Genomic DNA, 21,106 nt, shown 5'->3' with positions numbered 1-21,106 from the left:
GAAGTTGTTGGTTATGTTTACCATGTTTTATATATTAGTTACATTGTCAAACCTGAAGCTCATCGCATCGATAAATTTTTCAAGCGCAGAGCCAAAGAAAAATTTTCTTTTGAAAAGGTTGTATTTCCTATTACGGTAAATGCATCATAATAATTACTTAATTTGGTAACTATTACCTAATACGCTAAACAGATACATAATTGCTGATGGCCATATATAAATAGGGAATTAATCAATTACGAAAATCATTTGGCAGCAGCAACAGCTTCCTGTTTGGCTGCTTCATGCTGTCTCACTGCTAGTTGTCTTATTTGAGACTCAATAGCTAATGATGATTGCGATTTATCCTTTATAATATTTTGTATTTGAGTAGATTCGTTATTCAATTTTTCTATCTTCTTTTCGTAAAATGTAATGGCGTCCTTGGCATCTTTTTCGACATAATAACCTGTCCCTATATCTACCATAAACTTAGTATTGTCTTTTATGTGGCCAGGGATATACAAAGATGCTGATGCAGGTATTAATAAAGTTTGGTTCTTGTTTGCCTCTTCCGAAACGGTTTTAATATCTGATACACATTCAGAGAATTTATTTTTAGCGACTATCAATGCTTGTAAAGATTGGGTGAAATGGTTCAGTTCTTGGTCAAATTGTTGCTTGACAGCGTTTAGTTGTTCAGGGTTCAATTGTGTAAGATCGACTGATCATAATGATGTAGTTGCGCAAGGCACATATTTACAGAGTTAATAAAAGAAACCGATAAAACAGAATAAAACACGCATAAAGATCAAAACTCTGAAAAATCTTGAGCTGAATTTATGGCTTTACATACTTTTTTGAGACATTATATTGATGGTATACTTATATTGTAGAAAAGATGTTTCAATTACTCTCTCTGTATGTATTGTGACATATGTTGCTGTTATACATACTGTACAACTTTATTTTTTGTTATGATTGAAATTTTCATGAGAGCCGCTAACTATAAGAAAACCAATTAATTCAAGATTCAGCTTCATATCGTTAATAGTGAGAAAAAAAGTTGTACCCTTTTGATCTATAAATTTATATATCTATTTAAGTATATCAGTTCCATTTTTGTTACCATCTTTAGTCATCTTTGCACTTTTTGAACCAAACTGGATGGCACGTTTTGGCTCTTCAGCAATAGTACCCAGATTTAATTTCATTCTCGCTACATTACGAAGGATATGTTTGTTTATCTTGTAATTAATTGGGATCAACGATGTGGAATACTTAAGGACAGATTCATCAAGAAATGGGTATCTGACCTCTACACCATTTTCTGCTATAACTTTATCATCTCTGTTTAGATTTCTGTCATGTATATTATTAATTTGTCTAACCAGTTCCTCTACAAGTTCTGGAGTGGTCTTATTTGCAAATTTATGATATCCACCATATAATTCATCTGCACCAAGTCCACTAAACAACACAACCCCTTTACGATTATATTGATACCTTGTCCCATCATCCTTAGTAATGAATCCATGACCTCTTGATGCAAAGTAAAACGCAATGGCAATGGAAAGATCCATCTCCGTATTTTTAGGGTACATGAAATCAATAATATTTGGCCTTACTTTTAAATATTCTTTGTAAGGTACATCGACCTCTACTAACCGTATATCCACATCAGGGTATAATTCTTTTAGGATTTTTGCACTTGAAACCGCAAGTTTCCTATCAGGTGTAACAGCAGGTTGCAATCCAGTTCTTGGGTTTTCAAACCCGACATTTAATAATTCCACTACTGTACTATTACTAGGTATCTTCATTAATTCTTCACAGATCAATGCTACAATGACTGAACAATCTAATCCGCCAGAAAATAATACTGCAATAGGTGAGTTTTCAATATGAGTTGGATGAATAGTAGTAATTCTCTTAGAGACGGCATTCGTCAATTGCTGGAACAATTCATTTGTAATAGTGATAAGACCTTTCATATCTTCATCAATCATAGAGGTAACATTGTATGGACTATTTCGTATAGTACACGTTGTATTAATAAAATTTCTTTCCTTGATATCAAAGATATATATTTGACCTCCAATACAATTTATAAAATCTTTTGAAGTGGTGCCTGTAATACTAGCTACATATAAATCATGAGTCTCTGAATCAGTGCAATAACTGAGACTTCTCTTCCCAATCGTATCTCTACCAAAATAAATAACTTCATTCACCAGATCACTAATAGTATATGCAAATTCACCATCCAATTCTCGTATCACATCGATGATCTGCTGTTGTGACAATAATTTATCCAGGACATTAATCTGAGATAAAAGTTGCACAATATATTGTGTATCATTCCCATTTTGGTCAATTGCATTATTATATAATTCACCATTGAATTGTAATACAAATTTTCCATCTATGACAATACTTTGTTTTGTGAACGGTTGTCTCAATGATAATATTGAGGAGAACCAACATGTATTCACATCCTTCAGACACCTAAAAGATGAAAAATCGGGTCCTCTAGCTACAATATAGGGTACAATCTTATCTATAGCATCTTTCCCACTAGGCTTTATAATATCATCCCCCTCGGTATATTCCAAATAAACATCCTGAGCAGTAGTTTGGCAACGAACATTGCTATTAAACAACAGTATCCCACACATTTCTTCCAAATTTTGTAAGTAGCACCTATTCTGCAGATAAAAAGAGTAAAAATACAACAACTTTGAGACAAATTGCCTAAACAATGGTAGCTCATCGAATCGATCCATGGCCTTTAAAACTTGTTTAACTAATGAAAAATTTCAGTAGAATAGAAAATAGCGGTGCTCTCTAGCAGTTACCGTAAACAGTCACATCCATTAACGGAACTTCACACGAGTTCTCTCCCTCCCGCTGTCATATAAATCAAACAAACAAAAAACGAACAAGACGAGCCATAGAAAAAAAAATTATAAGAATTTGTGCTGTAATTGCCGAGAATCCAGTTGGGTTCGCTGTGGTATGTCGATAACTGTCACCAAGGCTTGCATGACGCATAGTGTGAGCAAAAAATTCTTTAGAGGGAGAAATTCTTTCCCACTATAAAATATATATATATTTATTTAACAACTTTTAACGTCAAGAGGTAGCGATTAGAAGTTTAAGGTTTTAATAAACAAAGGTCATCGCCAGAAAGTAAAGATCATCGCATCGATATTGGGATATTATTATCTTCAAGGGATTACAACATAGTATTATCTGATAAAAGGCTTGAATTAAGTTTGAATCGCTCAAAAATAAAAGTGGTAAATACAATTGCTTTGGTTCGTGCTTCTTTTTATTTATTTATTTATATTAATTGCGAATAGTACCAAAATTTAAATATAATGAATAGAGTAAGCAAATTACCTACTAAATCAAAACGAGCCAAAACCTTCACCGGCTGTTGGACTTGTAGGGCTAGAAAAGTGAAATGTGATCTTCGGCGACCTAATTGTACTAGGTGTATTAAATCTGGCCTAGAATGTGGTGGGTATGATATTAAATTGAGATGGTCGAATTTAGTTCAATTCGATGATTTTGGGGTACAGATCAATAGTAATTCAAGAGCAGATAGTAACAACAGTAGTACGGATGGTAATAGTCCTATGGTCCAGGAAAAACCAAGAAGATTTCAAAGAAGAAATATAGATTTTGTTAGGTATGATAAAGAATATGTTTATCATGAAGATATGGATGATGAATTGACTTTATTACATGCTCCACCACCTGAAAAAGTGGAGCATGGGAAAACTTGGATCATTGAAAAATTTGGTGTGTTTTTGGGTAGTGATAAGACCCTAGATAACGATAATATATCAACAAGACAACAAAAATCAGCTTCGACTTCAAAACATGCATGGTTGACGGCATCTCCAACTCCAACTCCAACTCCATCAAATGAACTAAATATTATTAAAGAACCAATAAATTCACTATCTTTGGTATCGTCTCAAAATGGGAATGATGAATCGATTTGTCCTGAAATATATGAAGCTACAAATAATGAAAATGAAAATATACCACAAAATCAAAAAGATTCAGTAAAAGAGACTGTTCCAAAAATTGCTCACACAAAAAAAATAACAGATCAAGATAATTTGAATCTAACAAATCCTCAATCCATGGGATATAACACCGATTTAACAAGTTTTCCAGGATTTGAATGGATATCTAAAGAGTTACGTGAAGAAGTATTATTATCAGCTTTTGCATCTCAGGGAACACCTTTTGATAGAACATATTTGACGTCGGCAGAAAAGAATCAAAATGAAATAGATGAAGAAAATGGATCCATCACAAAAACAACAGTGGAAAATGATGGTTCCACTGAAGAAGCACATCAAATTGGTAATACTGTACAAAGTGCACTACATTCTTTGTTCCAAAAACCTGAAGAAATTGAAGTGAACGAACATCAGCAAACAATTAACAAAATAGATATTCAACGAAAACAACAAAACAATTTAGAAATCAATGCACCAAATTCTGATAATGGTATGCCTAAGACAGCCATTGAAATAATAGACTCGAAAGTAAAGGACCAAGATGACTTGGTAACTTGTTTAAGAAATGCAAAGCTACCATTCAATGTTCCTACTACAGGTCTAGTGGTTCATGGTCTAACAAGATTTCTTTTAACTTATTATTACGATAAAGTTGCGGATTTGATGACCGTTGTATCATTACCAGATAGAAATCCATGGAAAAAATTGTATTTCCCAAGGGCATTATCAGCTCTTGGTGATATAGCAGGATTAGGTCATACATCAAGTTCAAGAAATTGTTTGTTGAATGCATTACTGGCTGTTTCATGCTTCAATTTGAAGAGTAAACTACCTAAAAATTCTAAAGAACAAACTTTATTTCTAAATCTGGGTATAGAATTTAGAACACAAGCCACAGGTTTCCTTAAACAATGCTTGTCATCTTCCGTTCAACAAGAAAGATACAAAGATGTATTAACAGCAATATTGTCAATGAATTCTATTGATGTCGTATGGGGTACTATGTCCGATTGTCAGCAACATTTAGATCTCGGAGAAAAATTTATTGAATATAGAATGGAACATAGACCTAAGTTATCTGAAAAGGCCAAAACCTTGCATAGAATATTTTCTTTTTTGAAGTTAATTCAGGATAGTACTGCATTAGATAAAGTAACATCTACTGAAATTGTATTCTCAGTAAATAGCCTACCTAATTTGGACAATAAAACTAACAATGGTAATGAACATAATGAAATCGAAGCACAACAAGGATTGGATGGACAATTCAAGGAAGCATTAAACAAAAAAGATGGAAAGATTAGAATTGAATTCGTTAAGAATAATATTTCTGATAATTCATCCGATGACTCAACTGGAATATCGCCTCCAATCTTTGAAAACCTCACTAGTAATAGCTTCTTCCACACAAAATCATCATTAGATACAAAGATGGATATTGTCGACATAGAGACTCTATACGGACTTCCAAACTCATTAATTCTCTTATTTTCGGATTGTGTTCGAATTGTACGGCATACGAAATATTATAAAATGAAGTATATTCCAGTACCTCGCCAATTTATTGAAGTAACTCAAAAATTTGAGAAAAGACTAATGAAATGGAAGCCGGAATGGGAATTTTATGATATTGGTTCAGAAATTGGAGAACGAAAGTTTGTTAGCGATCCAATAGAGGCCCTTTATCATCACACAATGAGTTTTTTCAATGGCCTAATTATATATTACTTCTCAATGGCTAGAGATTTAAGTAATAACTTTTTGCAGCAATATGTTGAAAAAGTACTTAATCATTTACGGAAAATGAACATCTTAATAGAAAGTAAGAAAGTGAAAATGGTTCCTTTAATATGGCAAGGATTCATTGCGGGATGTGCTAGCATGACAGAGGATGAACAAAACGAATACCGCAAATGGGCTGCAAAACTGGCTGAAAGTGGAATGGGCTCATATTGGGGAGCTCGACAAGTTATGTTTGAAGTTTGGCGCAGAAGAAAAGTAGGTGCACATGGTGATGATTGGTTTACTGTATATCAAGACTGGGAAATGAATTTGATGCTATCCTAATCGAATAGTCTGTTTAATAAATATATCACATTAAATTTCTTTGTTATTAGCAAAATTATTGTATATGTCTAAATAATTTTATATAGCGGTAAGGAGGTATACAATCAGAGATACCATAAATTATAATATATTCAACTAAACTATATTTAAAAATGTGTTCTTATTTACGAAAAGTGTTATACATTGTTAAACAGTAAAAAACTCAATAGATTATTTTTTGATAATCTTATATATAGCTTTACATTTGTTAATCATAATTAAGTCTATAGGAAGAAAAAGAACGAAATCGATAATAATATTCGATTGTCTTAGTAGAAAAGAAGGGTTTATTGGGTATTTATTAAAATGATTAATAACATAATGGAGTATAAGAAAATAGTAATAGAAGTAGGGTATCATGGAGAAATTACGGTGCTGGTTTGTTCAGTTCTCTATCGAAAATGTGTTAATTGAAAAAAAATCATCTATAAGAAAAGAAAATAAACGGCAAGTAGGAAAATCAGCATATAAGAGGCACTAATAGTGCTTGCACGATTTTCTACCACACCAGCCTCGTATAAGTTCCTCTTAGTTACGGGTATTCTAGAATTTTCAATCATATCTCTTTTCCACCAACTATGGTGACGTGGACGTTCATGATGACGCCTTTGATGCCATAAATCGTCGTCGTCATAACCATCGCCGTCATAGCTATTGTCGTCATAATTATCATTTTCATAGCCATTGTCGTCATAATTATCATTTTCATAGCCATTGTCGTCATAATTCTCATTGTAATAGCCATTGTCGTCATAATTCTCATTGTAATAGTCGTTATCATTATCATTGTCATAGTCATTATCATTATCATTGTTATAATTTTCTTTATTTTCTTCAGGATCCAGAATATCCAAAGCTTCAGTTAATAAATCGTCTCCGAGGTCCAATATATCGACGCCAAGGTCAATGACAGCTTCCCCAATTTTTGGAAGCTCCTCTGTAGAGGTTTCAAAGGAATCGATATTCTCATCCGTTGATGTCACATATTCAACAGTAGTGGATCTTGAGGGATGAGTCGTCACAACTACAGTGCTAGGGAAGGAGGATATTTTCAATGTTGGGATGTATAAAGTAGTAGTCGATGATAGAACATGAGAGCTGTTAACACTTGATACAATAACTGATGGAAAAGCAGTAATAAGTATTTTTGAAATAAAAACGCTTGATTTAGAGACTGATCCCGAAATTGATTTTGTTGATGTAAATGAAGTAGTTGAGGAAATTGGACTCGTAATAATATTGTATGATGAACTGTTGTAAAAATTAGTTAGCTGAGATGAGCTAGCAATTATTCCCGTTGTGCTTGAATTGACACTTAGAATTGGTGTAGTATAAGTACTAGGCTCAGTAGATGCGATAATCGAAGTCAAGGGAGGTAAATAGGATGCTATATTAGTAGTAGACGACGTACTCAATGATGTTGCGTTCAGAATAGATGTTGAACTGTAGTCGATAGTACCTGTAGTTTTATTAAAATATGTCGACGACGCTAAGATCGGAGCGGTAGTACTATTGATTACAGAAGGATAGGATACAGTCGAAGAAGAAACAACCAATGTTGTAAAATTATCGAAAACACTAGAAGAAAAAGTGGATATCGAAGATAAAGAGGTTAAAACTGAAGTACTGCTAGGAAGAAGTAAAGTAGTAATAGGAGTTGTCTCAACCAGAGTAGTTGCATTAAAAGATGTAGTAGTGTTTGAAATACTAGTAGTATTAAATGGTATAATAGTAGTTAAAGTTGCAGAGGTAGTGTCTGAAGATGTGGTGAGGATTGGAATAGTAGTATTGGAAGTAGCCAAAGGTAGATTAGTAGTTGAAACGAAAGTTGGAGCTACAGTTGTATTAAAAGTTAAGTCTGTTGTTAGACTAGTAGTAGTATTTTGGGAAGGAATGGTGGAAGGAATGGTAGTAGGAATCACTGTTGCAATATCTGACGATAAAACTACTTCAATTTTAGAACTAGAGGTAGAGAACACTTCCGACGGATTTGAAAGTATAGTAGAAGATATGGAGGAGGTTGTGTTGACTGGCGTTGTCAATGAACTAAAATATAAGCTAGATGTAATATAGTCTGAAGACAAAGTAGTAGTAATATGTTCTTGAACACTGAATGTACTGGTGGTAATAAAATCAACAGAAGAAGAAGAAGAAGAAGAAGAAGAAGAAGAAACAATACTTGGTAATAAAGTTGATGAGACTATGGACGAAATTGTAGTCAACTCTGTTGGTAATGGAGATGAAGTAGTGATGATGGTTGAAGAGTTCGTATAATACTGGCCTACGACTGAGGGAGCAATCTGAGCTTCGGTTGCTTTAACCAGCAGAATAAATACGGCATAGGAAAAGGAACCTATGTACATTTTCATCTAAGCTATTGATATTTTTGTTTAATCTTATTGGAAAAGTAGTTTTATATGGTATGGGATATTATATTACACTTGTTTGGAAATAGCAAGAAGGTAGATATGGAAAAACAGAATATCACAATTCTCAGCCAAAACTTCACTCTTTATATACAAGATATGAGCAAATAGGATTGTCATGAATTCGCCGAGATATATCTCTAAATGATTTATGTAATTCATGTCCCACATGCCTCCAAGACCCGGCAATTTACCAACGTAAGTTAATTTAATCCAGTTTCTCCAAAAGTGGATTATTTATGACCGTAAACAGATACAATATACAAATATCATAGCAACTACTTTGATAAGTAATTTTGATGTTTAAAGTCACTGGATATGGCAATGTTTCTATTGTTATTAATAATGAAAGTTTTTATAGCTACGGACTATTGAAATATTTCAAAGCTTTCCTGTAATAAAGACTTTCGTTAATTAAGGGTTGTATTGACTAAATTATTTATTTCGTAAGATAAAATTCAAATAGCCATCAAAGGCTCGATCAAAAGTTGGGTCTCTGAAATAATAAAATTATGGTTTTAACAAAACATAATACATGTAATACCATTTCAGACACAATAAATTATAGTAATCTAAGTGTGCAAACATGTGGTTGGATAGGCAAGCAATAAACACACTTCCAAACAAAGAATTGAGTGATTGTTACTAAGGAAAGCGATATTCAATATTTTTCGTAATAGGAAACCAAATTCCCGGATGACTGAATTTGACATTTTAATAGTTAAAATTTCTTTAAGTAATAATGAAACCGTTAACACTTTCTATATCAAGTCTTCCCAACAAAAATGGATTAGTCATTTACAGTAAACGAAAAGGAAAATAATTCAGTTAATTATAACCCTTAATTGATTTCTCAAGATAACTATATACTATCTTTACATTATATGTTAAGGAAGCCAGTTTGTGGCAAAATAATAGGAAATTTAATGAAAGCTGTTTCGAAAGTGAAACAGTAAAACATACACATTTCGTTCTCAATTAGAAAAGTACATGGTTTTCTTAAAAGAATTTTAGGACATTTTTATTATTTAAACTGTTCCTGTAATTAAAGCAATATAAGAGACAATGGCTAAGTGAAATATCATCCTATTGTTGCTATTTAATGAGACACAAACAAAACAGTAGAAATATTTCGGACGATTACAATGCTTTAGATAATAAAAGAATTACTAATAGTTCACAGGAGCACAGATGCTTGAATAACTCTCTATTGAAAAAAACAAAGCGAAGAAATGGATATGTCTGTTTACCAAAAGACAAAAAGAGAACTTTGAAGTTACTATGCTATGTGTAATATTTATTTGATGCCTATAACCTCGTAAAATTCATTTGCGTATTGCGTATTGTAATAATATGCATATGTTGTATACTTTTGTTACCAATATAACGAACAATAGAGAGTACTTACAGTTAATATTTCATTTGACTTGGTAGCATAAGTTGAGTTAGTTTGCGAGTCTAGAATTTGAATTTTTCTGTATTGTCTTTCCCCTTGAAAAAAAAAATTTAACAAACATTCAACGATTCCGAGTTGAAAAAGAAACCTCTTATATTGTTTAATGATCCCACTAAAAAAAAAAAAGGAGACAACTTCATGTGAAAGGTTCTACCTATTGTTTCAAAGTTTAATGAACTAGTGAAAGGAGTAGATATTTATCTTTTGATGACGATATTATAGAATAGTGGTGGTGTTTATTCGATAGAGAGACCAGTTTAGATTCCATATCTTCCGTATAGTAATGGGAAGTTCGTCGTATGGTACAGCGTCCCAGTATAATGTTCTAAATATATCCCTATGAAATTATGGATAAGTCACATTTCTTAGAGGTAACATGTCTTACGGATGGACATACAACCTGACTTCTGCGTGAAATCAGAATTGTAAGTGGGATTCCCTTTTTGTAGATGCTTCTTAACATGTATGCATTATAGATAGTGTCGACATCGTTCAGGTTAGTTACCTAATATTACAAGTTTATTATAACGAAGATGTTTGAACCATAATTTAGCATACCCTGAATATATGTTAGAATGGAGCTTACTCTTGTTTAGGGTCACTTCTCAAACATATTTTGGTACAGTGGTGAGCGATTACTACCAGTTTTCTAAGCCTTTTTTAATGAACTTTCGCAACGTCCTAAACGATTTGCTTTACCAAATATGTCACATCATAACACTTTAAAATGTGAATCTTGTTATGTTACTACATCTAAAATATAACTATGTCGTGGTAACTTCCAATTACGTGTATTTATGAGAAGGTGACATGCATTTGATCTTGGAGCAATACATTCAAGAAAGCTAGTTAAATATATCTTGTAGATTATTTAATATACACAGAGAGTCTTGATTCTTCAAGTTAAGTTCGTAGTAAATCTCTAACTCCTGATCCTCCCATGTTACATAACATTCATGAAGTGTTTCTAATTTAGGTACTTTCCCATAAAATTAATTTGCCAGTAGAAATGTTTCTAAAAGCGAATTCAAAGTCAAATCAATAAACCTGGGATTTCAGCGAAGTTAAAACGACAACCTAACCGTAGAAGTACATAGACCAATTGACTTAACAAGAAACACTCTTTGTATATGGTACAAATACAAGATGAGACTCATACAACGGTACCATTTGTACAAATAGCAACAAATAAACCACCGTTCTATTGTTTAACATTAAACAATACAACTGATAAGTGCAATTATTAAAGCTATCAAAATTTTCATTACAATGTAAAATGAATTTGTCGAATTTGTCTATACCTTGGCATTATAAAAACTAGAGTATTGTTTTAAATTTCAAGAATAAAAAAAAAATTATAAACAATTAAATAGTTTGTGTCTGGGTTCCTTTTGGTGTTATTCTACTTAATATTTACAACAGTTAACAGATTTTAAGAAAATTTAAATATTTCAATATTATAAAATTAAGGTTTCTCTCAACAGATATTCCGTATATCATTCTACAGATTGTCTAGAAATAGCTGAGCGCTCTATTATCATAAGTATATGCTACTACATAACCGTAATTCTATTTCCTGTGATATCTTTCTCGAAATATAAATACATAACATCGCATTACTTCGTTAATAGGAATTTTTTAGTTACACATAAGACTCACTTACTTAGTTATATAATAGGGAATTACATATACACGTATAGCCCACGAGAGAATGTTTGGGTTGTTATATATGTGCAACCATTCTACAATAATGTACCAAAATGTTTTCTTCAATATGTCTTTTGAATAATACTTTGAATTTTGCCTCCCTAACGTTGAACAGGTCAAAATGGGATATTAATTATTTCTGTTACATTTGTATTCAAATACAGTGCGTATTCATTGAGATGCAGTTCTAATGTTCAACGACAACTTCATTCAATCAAACATTTAAATTAGAATCACTGTTTTATTTTAGTGTCTTAGAGGAATAAATATATCCCACCCATATAATATAGTTTCTTAAATTGAGATAAAATATAACAGTTAATATAATAAATCTTTAAAATTATTTAATGTAGGGAATGCATAACTTTCCTCGAGTTTCACAAATATACCATTATTAATTGCAACTAGACTACATCAGGACCAAAGTAAAGGTCATGAAAAAGGCATCTCAAGTGTACCCTCAAACATATGTGTAGTGATAATATTATACCCATATTATACATCGTTCATATGTGCTTTGGCACTTTACTACAGTCAACTCACACTATATTGATAGAAAAATAGTTAAATTCTACAATATGGTACAATTTCCCTTTGTAATAGTTACAGATCAGGTTTTAAAATTGCTATATCCCGTTTAAAATAATATAAATAGGTTACAAAAAAAACTTTGATGAGGGAAACTACCTAGTTAATGAAAAACGTTTTTCGAGGACTTGTTGTCATTGTCATTTTGGTTGGGTATTCTACTATGATGTCCTCTATTAGTACTTTTTTCTGATTGAGAAAATGTAGTACTGGTACAAAGAGAAATATTTACAAAAATAGAGAATAACACCCACTCCAAAGAGAATGACAATTTTCAGGTTCTCACCTCTCTTTCGGTAAGAGAATAATGGTGAAAAGATTACGCAATGATTAGTCAATTTAAGTCAACTTTTTACAATTAAACATACTTTAAAAATCTCTGGAAAAATCTCTGGAAAAATCTTGACCATATCTTCTGTAAATTATCTTGGTTTGAGTTACTTAAAGTTATCACTTCTACTGTGACCAATTGTCACAATGCAATTAAAATTTTAATAACATTTATAAGAAACCTATAAAAATATAAAAGGTTGAATATAACAACCAAACTGTTGAAATGAAGGTGAACTCTATTCACAGTTTTCGTATATGAGGAATATATAATACGGTGTGAAGGAATACTGTTCTGAGAAATACACGTTAAATTAACAATGATAATGCCTTTATATTTAGACTATTATACGAAAATATTATAATTAATTCCATAAATTGCACAGGATATATTAAATTCAACATATCTCTAATGACAGGATCAGATCTTTTAGTCACTATAGAAGCTTCGTACTCTAAATGCAGTTGTACCTTATATTAATGAACAGGTCATAAAGATGTGATTAACAAGATCCCAATTCCTAGAATTAATCCCAGTTCTCAAACAAACTGCGTAGTATAAAAAATTGCCAAGCCATACTTTTTTTTATCGATGGTTCTCTGCTTCTCCCCGTATATGCTAAAATATTTTTCTTGGCAACACTGTCCATATATTAAAAACAATGTTTACATTCAAACTTATACGAGGTATGAAAAGAAGTAAATAGAGAGTAAATTGCCAAAAGTTAATATTAAAATGTTTTTGAGTCCTATAGAGAATGATGACAACATTTCCCTGCTTCATATTTTATAGGTATTTAATCACACAATGACATTGGAGTAGATACGTTGAATATTAACGTTAGAGATGGCGTACATATGATGTCTCCAAAGATATATTTAATTCTAAGCAAGCCAAGAGAACTTAGAAAATTTTTCCTAATCAATGGTTACCAGTAATCATTACCCCTCAGCTACAATCATATTAGTTCTACAATACGAGAAAACAAAAATAAGTGGAAATACCAAGAAATGGAGGTACGTCGCAGTTACTAATATTTATTATTATTATAGGGGTTAAATATTTCGCCAAAGTAAATTTAAAACTAATATTACCTTATGAACTGATTAATAATTGCGACTCAGCTATTCATATTTCCCAGTTAAAGTGATTAATCTGTACCTACCTGAAATTATGTTAATGAACTTTCGTTCAACATCCTTCTTTGAGATTTGATTCTGAATCGTTTACTTGATTTTAATCTCAGTAATAAATCGATGCTTTTAAACTAAAATTGTTATTTTGCTTTTATTTACCAAATTAAAAGCGAACATTTGTTCTTATATGAAAAAATTCCAGGAATACTTTCCACATTTTCATCACTAGATTCTATTTGAATTCTATTTGGTCGTGGAACGATAGATTTTAGACATACTCAAACGAACTATGTTCCATCAACGCTTGTATTTCATAAAGAAAATATCTACATGGTACCCTCAGCAAATATTTCAATTCTAATTATTTTATTGGGTTAGTTTTTATAATACGACTTAACGAACCAATACGAATAGCTGATGGATAACCTACATGAATAAGATTAGCAATGAAAATCTTTTCCCAATCATCTTAATCAAATATTCCACTCACATATATAAAGGCTATAAAGATCTCAAATTATGAATATCATATCTACCCCTTATCATTGTATCGTTCTGTTTATATACTTATCTTAATCTGTGATATAACAAACTATATATATGTTACACATTATGCGGTTATCATATCATATTTTATTCTTAGGATTAGTTTTAACAGTAAATGCCTCTTCAGATCCAACTCTAGAAAAAATTGCTGAATTGATTGTCTTACTGAATGATGTTAATGACAATTTCGGTAAGTATACAGCCTGGTTTTTAACTTCTGGTCGTTCTATTCCAACCGGTATTGTTGAAGTGTATATGGTAGTTCGTACTGCTACAGATCTGTCTTATACAAGTATGTTCACAATGCTTGATGTGTCTGCCCTTGAAGCCATGGCTACTGCAGTTCCATGGTACACATCCTATCTTTCCTCAGAAATAGAAGCCGCAATTGCAAATGTAGATGCCACGTTATATCCATTAACTTCCTCGACTACATTGATTACAACTTCTTCTAGTACATCCTCAAGTACGTCCACCAATTATCCTACTTCAACCATTTCTGATGACGTTTCTACAACTATTACCTCAACAGAGCCTTCTAGTTCTTCATTTAACGCAGCAACCGCATCTCAAACATCATCTGCTGTTGTATCAACATCTACTAGTACACTCTGCAATTCCTTAGCGTCTCCTGAAAGCATTTTATATTTGGGTTCTGGCTCGAGCAGTACCATAAATATTCCAACTGCTACATCGTCTAAAAATGACGTTTCTAATACTACCAATGGTGCATCCTCTGTTTCTAATCGAAAAAATGTTGGTCTACCAAAAAGTACGTCATCTCTAACTATCACTGACCCATCTACCACTGTTCTAACCACATCAATATCTACGTTATCCGATGTAATATTATTAAACCCTGATGTTTCCTTACAATCTTCTTGTACAACTGATATCGATGCTGTAAGTTTAAGCATAAATCTATCATCTAACTTTGTTTCTTTTGCTGACTCCTACACATATGCTACTGAAATGGTGTCTTCAAACAGCTTGAATTCCACAATGTCTACCTCCCCAGAAGAAAGTGTCACCTCCTTCACAAACTCTAATGGCGTTGCTACAGCCTATTTTACCGAAGTCAACAATAGGACTATTACAATTATTACAAACTTTATTATTGCTACTAAAATTGACACTATTACATCTTGCTCCGGAGGTTGCATAGAGAACTCTGTGGTCGAGAAAGAAACAGCCTGGACTACTGTTACAAGCAGCTTAATTTCAGAAGAATCTATGAACACGGCTTCACTAGTAACTGTAAATTCATTAACAACCACCACGATGACCGTTTGCAATGAAAGATACCTTTATACAAGATCCATTGTTTCCTCTGTTGTTTCTACGGTTTCATTCACCGATTCCATAAAAAATATTGACTCTATCGATGTCGCAACTACTACTACTATTAGTACCTATGACGATGCAGGTAGCTCCTCGAGATATCAAAATTCTTTAATTCCTTCTATTTCTACCAAAGTTGAACTAATTAATTCTAGATCTAACAGTTCTGTTGAAGCAACAATTGGCAACGAAGCTTCCACTTCATCCACATTTGTGCCTGTGTCGATTAGTCCTAAGGCTAGCGGTTCCATAAGCAGTGTTGTTGTACAGTTAGAAAATATTGCAAATGCTAAAATCAACAATATAAGGTCTGCCTTTTTTGGAGTAGCCCTGTTACTACTATAATGTTACTGCTCTACTGTGGTAACTTATATATACATATATTTTTAATAATACTAAGTGATTTTGAAAACCATAATGGATCAATTCCAAATATCCTAATCCACATACTTAACAATAAGTACTTTGAAAGATACCTGAATAATCATTTTATATAAAACTATATATTTCAATTTAGTTTTATATATATAGTTGTACAATTTAATGAAGTTATAATAATTATAACCTTCATTTTTAATGTGATATAAAGAATATTGAGATACATACGGGAACAGTTTAATAAGTACTACAATTTTCTGATGCTACATTAATATAGTGAATAATGACCGAATTCTGAAGATTCACTCAAAAACATGTTTACATTTTTATTTTGCTTCATTATATTGAACTGAAATAACTGGAGTTAGTCTCGCTTCTTCATTATGTGAATTCTGAATCACCACCACATTGTCCCACTTACGTTTAGTACCACTACCCAACGTTTTATTTTTGTTGCTCGTTGAAGTAATATTAGGGAAATATGTTAAAATTGGATTCATCCCAACTGTACTTGTTGTATCATACAACACCTCACTTAGTTTAGTATTATTAAAAACATCATTACTTTCTTGTCCAAGAATTCCCTGTTTCTGAGTGTTAATATTTCCTGAAGCTAGTATGCCCAAATTTAATGTCTGAGAAGGATATAATTCACAGTAAGGCTCTGTTGGTGTCGAGTACTGATCAACTTCCATCTTATCTTCAACTTTATACCCATAAAGGTGACTGTCTGATGAGTTAGCAAAACCGTTACTTTTTCGTTCTGTAATTTCATTACTATAAATATCCCCATTGATGGTACCTAGGACCAGTTAACATTTAAAATTTGGAGTAGCGTCAGTCGTTGTAGGTTGTGTTGGATCTATCGTTTTGGACAGTAGAGCTCTTTTGAAGTCCTGAAAAATTAGGGTGTAGCTTCTTCAAAATTTATAGCACTTAAACTGGAAGATTATTCCTATTTATTAGGGGGCCTAGCTTCAAGATTGTGAACATTTTTTGACGATTCTAATGATAAACAAGAAACTGTGCTTGTTGTTGATAGTAATATATCATCAGACACATAATTCTGTTCTAAACTGTTTAGTATTGAATTATTCACGACATGGCATTAGTAATATAGAGTGTATCGTTACTTTCATCTACTGTACACTCAGGTAACTTAAACCGTTTTGTGTTCATATTTTTTAGTGTCTTTATAATTAAAAGAGATACAGACAATACTTCTGTCACTATTTCGGTTAGTATTAAAATATATGTATAAACAATCATTTTAGAGTAGGTAAATATACTACGTATGTAATAAGGTGGGAAACCGTAACACTAACATCAACATATTGAATAATATAATCTGTATATGTGTAGAAATATTTTATAAAACGTGTATATCTGTTGTTAATTGAGTATTATCAAGAAGTTGGACAACAGTATCATTTAAAGATTCTACATCTGTGACTAGGGAATCATACCCACACAGGAAACTTGCCTTATACTTATACACCCGTCTGCCACAGAAAAAAAGTTCACTATTTCTCCCTAAAAAATGAATATAATCTTTATTTGATGATGTTATATCTTAATTTAAGAAATTAAAGTGTTCGATGCTTTCATACCAATAGTCGACTATATCCCGAACATTTCCTTATCCATAATGAAAAGTGTCAGAAATTAAGAGTAATATGCACAACACTTAATTTCAATAGGTAAAGAACTACCTTTAAGCACAGTTATTATGAAGTGTGTTAAAATATCAACCTTATATTCTCTACATATGTATTTTATATCTATTCCTGTGTTGTGATTAGAACTACACTGGTTGTTAATATATATTATTTAGATATTTATAAGATGATCCTTATTGTTTTATGTACTACTCAACTCTAATCTTCTTTCTTAGGTCTCATGCTCGTCGATATCTCAGCATCAAAGACACCTGACTTTCCTACATCGAGACGATCTTACTCTATGTACCACAACATATTGGCACTAACAAGGAGTGAGAAGACGTTTTTCATTCAATTTCGTCTTTCTCTCTCTTCCACATCAAATTTAGAATTTCTACAGTACTTACTAAAGAATGATTTGTTATTTTATTTTTACAAGACTTAATAAGTAATATGGGACCAACAGTCTCCTCTAGAAAACAATGCACCAAATAACAATTGCAGGGTCGAAGATATTTTATTTCACAAGCATAAAGTACATCATCATACTAATTAGATGCTCAACTGTTTCTTTCTAACTAATAATATTTCCCTTTTTCCAAGAGGCAAGGCACCTATCCTTGGACTATAATCTACCATTAAAAAGTCTTTGTCGACAAATGCTACTATCGTTGTTTGTTATATTACCAAAAAAAGGACTTTCCATAATAAAATAAATTGAGACAGTAAATTTAAAGAATTTTCCAATCCTGATTAGTCCATCGGAATACATATCTATAAGAATTCTAATGGTATATCTCTGATAAAAAAAAAATCTTGAAAAAATACTGGTACACAATCTGTACTATTCCTCTTCTGTATCAGACTTAGCAGGTAGAATAAACCTACCATTGCCAATATTCATCTTCCCAATAAAAAATAAAACTATACAAAAAGATCGACCCAATGTAGATCTCTCCACCAAACGGGAAGGAAGAGGAGAGGGGTGATTTACTATCCTCTGCTTTCCAAAGGATCGGCATTCGAATTGTTCAGCTAATTTTTTTTTAGAGAGGAGGTCGCTCCCTGCGCTACAGTCTGTGCTTTAATTTTATTTGAGTTTCGATCGTCATTACTTTCCGTGGAACTTCGTAAATAGAAAAAACCAGTAAACGTAAACTGAACTAAGCAGTTACTTTTGGGACCACCAGACGAGAAATTAAAAATGCAGTTGCAGGAAGTGCCTCTCTCTTTTTATTTTTGAGGGTAAACACTTTGCTTAGCCAATTACATTATATCGAACCCGATATTAAACTTTTTGGATAACATAAGGAAACTAAATTTCATCCAAATCTTCTCCGTTCTTTTCCATACTTCTGACTACCACTTGGGATCTCAGTAAATTATCTGATGAAAGTCATACTGAGTTAAACGTGAACTATTAAGGGTTCTCCGTGAAATTCATAGAGCTGTTAACTAACCCAAAAGAGAAAAAAAGGTTAACCATAGTAAGCCAAAAACACAACATTGCCGCAACTGATCGGTATATAGATATCTCTTGATCGTCTACGAGATTCTTTCTCCCAAGTACGGCTAGTTTGTTTATTCATTATTATTTCATATTGCTTTCCACGGGAACACCCCTCATGAATAAAAAAATCTTAACAATAATGAATACACCTTACCGTTTGTTAATCATCACCTTTAATTGATACAGGATTTCCGTAAAAACTGAGTATACTCTTAAAAAACAATTAACAAATCGCAATTGTCTAAAACTCTATATCCAGAACAGTTCTAATTTGATTAAGGAGGATTATTCAATTGTTATTCAAAATATTCTAATATGTCTGAGGTATATATATAGCCAGATGTTTCTCGAATTATGCAATTAAATAAACTACATTTCCTCAGAGGTTATTTTTAAAAAAAGCTATAATAAAAATTCCAATCTATGCAATATAAAATAAAAATAAACTACACAACTATGAACAGTTTAATTTTAACATTAATAACAACCTTCTTATTTACAACGGTCCAATCTCAGGAAAATAATTATCCAAAATGTTCCGTATATCAATACCATTTTGATGAAGATTATTTGGGAGTCGGATCAACAGGAATGTCTAGAATAACTTTTCATAAGTGTGCTCTGAACAACAAAGCTCCTTATGGTGATCGGACAAAATGGGAATATTTAACTAGTTTAGATCCTTCTGGTTCTGGTTTTATTGTATTTACCCCCACACTAAATTTTGAAGCAACCACAGGAGGTGACCCCAATACCGTAGTTTACGGAGATATATACGGACGAAACACGACAATTTCGAATTTTACCTTTGACGCTACCTCCACATTAGTAGTACCGAAGACTGGATACTACACTTTTAACATAGCTGCGTCCAAAGGTGCATTGATGAACCTAGAGGACTCAATGAATGCATATTGTTGCGAAATCTATCCTGATTGGGATCGAGGTCTATCTTTTTATGTTGCAGATCTTCAATCGGAACCGGAAAATAATAAACTAGAAGACTCCGTCTTACTCTATGCGGGCTTCTATTATGACATGACCATAATGTATATGAATACTAATGGTGCAGATGCTTCGTTTCAATTAACTATGACAGACCCCGATGGGGTTCAACACAATAATATTAACCCATTTTTACGCATGGTTACAGCGGGAGACCTCCTTGCCTGTTCGTACATTAATGTTACCACCACCACTACAGTTGCATGGGAGGGTTCTACTACGCAAACATCTATTCAATATGCAACTTCTACAAATGCTGGTGGTGAAAGAGTTATCGAATCGTTGTATATTGTGCAAACTCCAGCATATGCGTCAAGCAGTGTTTCTTCTTCCGCAATGGAAATTTCATCAACTGTCGCAACTTCTAGTATTACTACTTCAGAACCAGAGTCTACTGCTGTTTCCTCAGAAACCGAATCACAAGCCGAATCATCGACAAATATAAGCTCCGAACCTTCGTTTTCAAGTGCTACTACCTCCGAAGTTGAATCTTCAACCGTAATAACTTCCGTTCCATCTTCTTCTATGGAATTATCATCAAGTGCAACTTTAACCTCTGATTTTGTCTCCGAATCATCTGTTGCCACGTCAGATTTACATTCATCTAGTAGTAATGAACCACTATCTTCTTTTTCTTCGACTCTCGACTCTCTGTCTGAAATGTCCACATCCTTTGAACCAGATACATCTAGTGACATTTCAACCTCTGTTTCAGACAATGGAGCATCAACCCATATCTCTTTGTCATCTGACCAAATTTCAACATCTGATTCCGACTCTCACCATCTTTCATCTTTATCTACAAGTAGTCCAATAATGTTGTCTTCGGAAACAGGCATTTCCTCGAACAGCTTCCCTAGTGGTGGCTCCACAGATTATGCTTCTACAAAAGG

The 21,106-nt window shown here is 32.6% G+C and overlaps 5 protein-coding genes across 5 annotated transcripts; 2 read left to right on the top strand and 3 right to left on the bottom strand.

Annotated features, from left to right (window-relative positions):
- Positions 1–245: 245 nt before the first annotated feature.
- Positions 246–848, bottom strand: GIM5 (Gim5p; the record flags this gene model as incomplete). The annotated part of the gene is made up of 2 exons (XM_041548710.1): positions 246–703; positions 836–848. 2 exons carry the CDS (start codon positions 846–848, stop codon positions 246–248), a joined length of 471 nt encoding a protein of 156 aa, XP_041404644.1.
- A 228-nt stretch (positions 849–1,076) lies between these two features.
- Positions 1,077–2,657, bottom strand: KABA2_02S00198 (putative asparagine synthase; the record flags this gene model as incomplete). The annotated part of the gene is made up of 1 exon (XM_041548709.1): positions 1,077–2,657. The coding sequence occupies one exon, from the start codon at positions 2,655–2,657 to the stop codon at positions 1,077–1,079; it is 1,581 nt and encodes a 526-aa protein (XP_041404643.1).
- Positions 2,658–3,362: 705 nt separating this feature from the next.
- On the top strand, positions 3,363–6,089 carry ARG81 (Arg81p; the record flags this gene model as incomplete). Its single annotated transcript, XM_041548708.1, has 1 exon — positions 3,363–6,089. One exon carries the CDS (start codon positions 3,363–3,365, stop codon positions 6,087–6,089), a length of 2,727 nt encoding a protein of 908 aa, XP_041404642.1.
- A 464-nt stretch (positions 6,090–6,553) lies between these two features.
- Positions 6,554–8,497, bottom strand: KABA2_02S00154 (uncharacterized protein; the record flags this gene model as incomplete). Its single annotated transcript, XM_041548707.1, has 1 exon — positions 6,554–8,497. One exon carries the CDS (start codon positions 8,495–8,497, stop codon positions 6,554–6,556), a length of 1,944 nt encoding a protein of 647 aa, XP_041404641.1.
- A 5,875-nt stretch (positions 8,498–14,372) lies between these two features.
- On the top strand, positions 14,373–16,004 carry KABA2_02S00132 (SRP1/TIP1 family protein; the record flags this gene model as incomplete). Its single annotated transcript, XM_041548706.1, has 1 exon — positions 14,373–16,004. The coding sequence occupies one exon, from the start codon at positions 14,373–14,375 to the stop codon at positions 16,002–16,004; it is 1,632 nt and encodes a 543-aa protein (XP_041404640.1).
- Between the last annotated feature and the right edge of the window lie 5,102 nt (positions 16,005–21,106).

This window comes from Maudiozyma barnettii (assembly GCF_903064755.1).
Source record: "Maudiozyma barnettii strain CLIB 1767 genome assembly, contig: KABA2_02, whole genome shotgun sequence".
NCBI classification, from domain to species: domain Eukaryota; kingdom Fungi; phylum Ascomycota; class Saccharomycetes; order Saccharomycetales; family Saccharomycetaceae; genus Maudiozyma; species Maudiozyma barnettii.
This window is presented reverse-complemented; position numbering and strand designations above follow the sequence as displayed.